At 52.4% G+C, this 4962-nt stretch overlaps 1 protein-coding gene across 1 annotated transcript in view; it reads right to left on the reverse strand.

The window, feature by feature from the left end:
- Nucleotides 1-4962, reverse strand: part of PRKCG (protein kinase C, gamma) — a gene marked incomplete at its 5' end in the record, with an annotated part of 16979 nt that overhangs the window by 10679 nt on the left and 1338 nt on the right. Inside the window, 4 exons of the mRNA XM_010856011.1 lie at nt 1-114; nt 730-886; nt 1649-1780; nt 1945-2056. The exon at nt 1-114 is cut by the window's left edge and continues 20 nt beyond it. Of these exons, the coding sequence (XP_010854313.1) occupies nt 1-114; nt 730-886; nt 1649-1780; nt 1945-2056 (515 nt within the window). The remainder of the gene's footprint in view (nt 115-729; nt 887-1648; nt 1781-1944; nt 2057-4962) is intronic.

The following is a 4962-nucleotide window of genomic DNA, read 5'->3' on the forward strand; positions in this document are numbered from 1 at the left end:
AGCAGCTCCGAGACGCCGAAGGACATGGCGCCCATGAAGTCGTTTCGGGAGGTCCGGTCCCAGTCCCACACCTCCACGCTGAGCCGGCGCTCCACGTCCCCCGGCTTCAGGTTGCTGCGGGGAGAGCGGGGCGCAGTGAGGGGCCAGCTAGTGGCTCCCCGACCTCCGTATCCTCGATGCTGGAGGAGCCGGCAAACCTCCTGAGCTGGGGCCTCTTTCCTGCTCTGCGGAGTGTCTTCCCACCCCTAGTCCTCCCGAAGAGGGTCCCTGTCCCCGCCTTGGCCCGAAGTCAACCTAGACGGCTCTCTCAGCCCCCCTCCCTGGTCTTTCGCATCTCTGCCTCTGGGCTTTTCTCTCCGGATCTCTCCTATTCTCCCTCCAGAACCGTCCTTCTGTCTTTCTCTCAGTTGGCTTCTCTTTCTCTTCCTGCCGCCCACCTATCACACCCCGCCCCATGCCGTCTGTGTCTCTCCCTGGGTTTATGTTTCTTCCTCTGAGTCTCAGGGTCTGTCTAATCTCTCTGATCTCTGTCTTAGCTCTAAAACGGTCACCTTCTGTGTCTCCATCCCTCTTCCTCAGTCACTTCATTTTCTCCTCCCACCGCCTTCTTCTCCCTTTGCGGGGCTCCTCCTATCCTAACACCTGCTCTCTGTAGTCTTGTGGGCCACTAGGACTCTCAGACCGTTCTCTGTTAGTCATCACTGGGCCTCCCCTGCAGCCGAGACTCACAACACAAAGGTCTCGTTCCACACAGGGTTTAGCGTAGCTTTCACCGTGCGGGTCTTCTGCTTGGTCAAATTCCGAGGGTCTGGGATGAGCTTCAGCTTCACATAGGGATCGGAGAGACCGTTGGGGTCCATTGGAATGAGGTTCCGGGCCTCGCCAACTGAGGGGGTAGGTGAAGGAGGGCAGATGGGGTTAAGATCCAGGGAGAGGCCCTGGAGCCTTCCCCCAGCCAGCAGTCACGACTTCCAATCTTTCAACTTCCTCTTCCATGACCCATGTTTTTTGTTTCCTTTTCTTTCTTTTTTTAAAAAATCTTTTACTTCTCCAGTACCCAGAAGATGGGGCATGAAGCCCTCTCCTCAGCCAGTGACCCAGAAATCAAATCCAAAGCCCCTGGCTCCCTTAGGATCCTGGCCATATCACCAATGCGTGCATGCTAAATCACTTCAGTCATGTCCGACTCTGCGACCCCATGGACTGTAGCCCGCCAGGCTCCTCTGTCCATGAGTTTCTCCAGACAAGAATACTGGAGTGGGTTCCCATGCCCTCCTCCAGGAAATCTTCTCAACCCAGGGATGGAACCCAGGGCTCTTATGTCTCCTGTGCCACTTGGGAAGCCATGTATTAAATCGGAACCTCACTTGGGACCAGTTCTTCTCTCGTCCGCACCCGCTTCCACCCCCAGGACCTTGATGCCTACAACAGCCATCATGAGAGGCAAGGCTGGAGACCAGGGGCCTCGAGCAGAAAGGGGCATGGCCGGGTGGCTCAGCCTGTGCAGGCGGGGGCAGCAGTGTGGGCGTGACCTTTGTGAGGGGGCGTGGCTTTCCTGGGTCGGTGAGAGTGGGTGGGCAGCTCGGGTGGACTGGACCCAGTCCCTGGGATGAAAGGGGCGGGGCCAGGCGAGGAGGCGGGGTCTCACCCGTAACGTGGATCTCGTCGGAAGTGGGCGCCCGGATCTCCAGCTGCAGGCGGCCCCGGCGCTCTGTGTGGTCCACGCCGCACAGAGAGGGCACGCTGCGCACACAGCGCCGGTGCACGTTCATCTCGCAGCCTGGTGGCGGGGGGACAGAACTGGGAGGTGGGACTGTGGGTCCCGCCTTTAACTCCAGACCCCACTTCCCCTCCTCCACGCTCCCCCCACCACCACGCGCGTTACTCGAGACCCAGATTCTGCGCCTTTGCAGGGGCCGCGAAGCGCTGGGTTCGCAGACTCACAAGAACACTTCATGCCCTGGTGCACCAGCCCGTAGAGCAGGGAGCCACAGTGGTCGCAGAAGGTGGGGCTGCTGTAGCTGTGCAGACGGAACTTGTGCTTGTTCCGGGGATCCTGGCGTGGGGGGCGGTCGGAAGGAGCCGGTCAGAAGGCGGGCCAGAGGGGGTCCTGAACAAGCACCGCCCCCACCCACTCCCCCGCCCCCACCGCTCTTCCTCTTCAGCCCTGCTCTCCCAGGCTTCCTGCTCTTCCGCCTCATCATTCACTCTCCAGTATTTATGGAGCACCTACTGTGTGCCTGGCACTTTCTTGGTGCGACGACCCAGCCCCTGAGCAAAGCCAATAAAAACTGCAGTCCGTGTGGACTTTACTTTCTAGTGGAGGGAGACAGAAAATGAACACGACAAATAAAACATATAGGGCCTTCCCTGGTGGTGCAGTGGTTAAGACTCTGCCTTCCAGTGCAGGGGGTACCTGTTCCATCCCTGGTGAGGGAGCTAAGACCCACATGCCTTGGGGCCAAAAAATCAAAACACAAGACAGAAGCAATATTGTGACAAAATTCCATAAAGACTTTAACAAATAGTCCCCATTAAAAAACCTTAGAATATATAGTATGAGGTATGGATATAGGCGCTCTGGACAAAGATGGAGCAGAGAATGCACATTATTAGGGACGCAGGGGGGACTGAAATGTGAAATAGCGTGATCAAGGAAGGTTGTACCAACAAGGTGGAACATGGGAAGAATCTGAAGGAAGTGGAGGCTTCCAAGATCCCACAGTCCCTACCCCATGGTCTTCCACAAGCTGTTCTCTGAGGACGTGTGGGCCACCATGAACCCCGGATTATTCATGGTCAGCTTCTTTCAATGTCTGCTCAATGATGACCAGCCTTCTCTGAGCCCCTTGTGGGATGCAGACTATGCCCTTTCAGTTTTAGGGACCCAGGTATCCCAAAGATTAAGTGTAAACCACACAGCAGGGTCTGGTTAAATGTGCTTGGTAGTGTTACTACTATCATCACGGCCATGGTTATTACTAGCGATTTGATTGCAGTCCCCACGTAGCCCTGGGTTTAATCAAGAGCTGGGCCATTTCCCATTTGTGTGATTTCAGGTACATGCCCCATTTTGAGCCTCAGTGTCTTGATCTGCCCAATGGAAATAAACAATCTATCTCTTGAAGCAGTGCTTATAGCTCAATTCCAATTAAGCATGAATTTAAGACACCAGGAAAAGCATTTCTCCTTCCACCCTCAGCAATGTCTGAGTGTGAAATAATTTGATATTTGCATTTTTCTAAGCAGGCTTCCTTGGTGGCTCCAATAGTAAAGAATCTGCCTGCAGTGCAAATCAAACCTGGGTTTGATTTAGGGGTGGGAGAGATCCCTTGGAGACAGGAATGGGTATCCACTCGAGTATTTTTGTCTGGAGAGTTCCATGGACAGAGGAGCCTGGTGGGCTACAGTGCATGGGGTCGGAAAGAGTCAGACACAAATGAGTGACGAACACTTTGGAGCTTCCCTGGTGGCTCAGATGGTAAAGAATCTGCCTGCAATGCAGGAGACCCAGATTCGATTTTCTATGAGTGCATTGCAAGAGTTTTATAGGGTGAACATTCAAGATCTTCTTAGGATTTTATTTTGAAGTTTAGTGGGGATTGAATTGTACTTGGGTGGGGAAAGGTGTTGGCACTTGCATGCTCTGAACCTCTAAAGACCTTCAGCTGACCCGAGCTCCCAGTGTTCCTGCCACATGAAATGAGCTGCTGTGGCTGAAAATTCCCAGCAGGGTACCTGACATGGGAGCTGCTGTGGTTATTCTCAGGGTGAAAGTAGCTATTAAAAAAGGAGACAGTACTGGCGTTCCGATTAGGAAGATTAGGGTTCAGATTTTGACTCTGCCCACGACCCAGCTGTGTGATCTTCCCTCACACCACCCTTTTGAGAAATTCAGGGAGCCTCCCCATAAAATGGGACCATGAGCCCTCCCTGAAAGAGTTCTTGTGCAAACGGAATGCAATCATGCATCTTGAGCCCTGAGCACTTCTTAAGCCCTTGATCTGTGTTGCTGACAAGAATAAAAGCTTAATGCTTCACAGAGAAAAAAGAAAGCCAGATACAGAGGAAAGGCCTTGTCCACACTATTTCCCTTTGTTTCCTCAACAAGAATAGTAACAATTTTACAATGATAAAAATTAGTATTTTGCCTTTTGCTACATACCAGGTATTCATACCCAAGGAGTTGGCTCATTCAGTCCTTAAAACAATCCTATCAGATAAGGGTGTGGTTATTAAACCCCATTTTACAGACAAGGAACTGTCTGTAAATTAACAGAGAGGGAAATTAACTTCTGGAAGGTCACAGAACCAAAACGCGGTGCAGGTGGGACTCAAGCCCAGGTGTCCTGGCCCAAGAGCCTCCGTTAGATGGGGACAGGAACAATACCTAACTTTATAAGCTGTTGAGAAGATTCATTCTTACGCTAGATACAAGATCCCTGTTAAGTGCACGCAATGAGCCCTGGGTAAATCAGATGCGAGTGTTTGGTGGTGCTGGAGCTGGACGGGTGAAGGCAGCAAATAATACATATAGGTGCTGGGAGACAGTGGAGCTCAACCTTGTTCTCGGAAGTCCTATCCTCTAAACTTCAGTTGTCTTGACCTGACAAGCTGGCAAAATGCCTCGTGGACTTCCGTGGTGTGCTCTCTCTCTTTCTCAATCCGCCTCTTTCTCCATCTGCTAACCATAAAACCGTCTCCAACTCTGTGTCAAACCCTGGGCTAGTCTCATGCTGCCTGACTTCACTAAACTGTCAAAACAAGCCTGGGGGCGTCTAGATTGATGCCTATCCCACACGGGAGCCCTAACTATAGGCGGCTGTTTCTTTTTTTTTGGCTGCTCTGCGTGGCATGTGGGATCTTAGTTCCCTGACCAGGGATTGAACCTCTGCCATCTCCAGTGGGAGTGTGGAGTCAACCATTGGATCAGGGAAATCCTACAGGTGGCTATTTATTAAT

Source organism: Bison bison, unplaced genomic scaffold (genome assembly GCF_000754665.1).
Source record: "Bison bison bison isolate TAMUID 2011002044 unplaced genomic scaffold, Bison_UMD1.0 scf7180017854187, whole genome shotgun sequence".
Classification (NCBI taxonomy): Eukaryota; Metazoa; Chordata; class Mammalia; order Artiodactyla; family Bovidae; genus Bison; species Bison bison.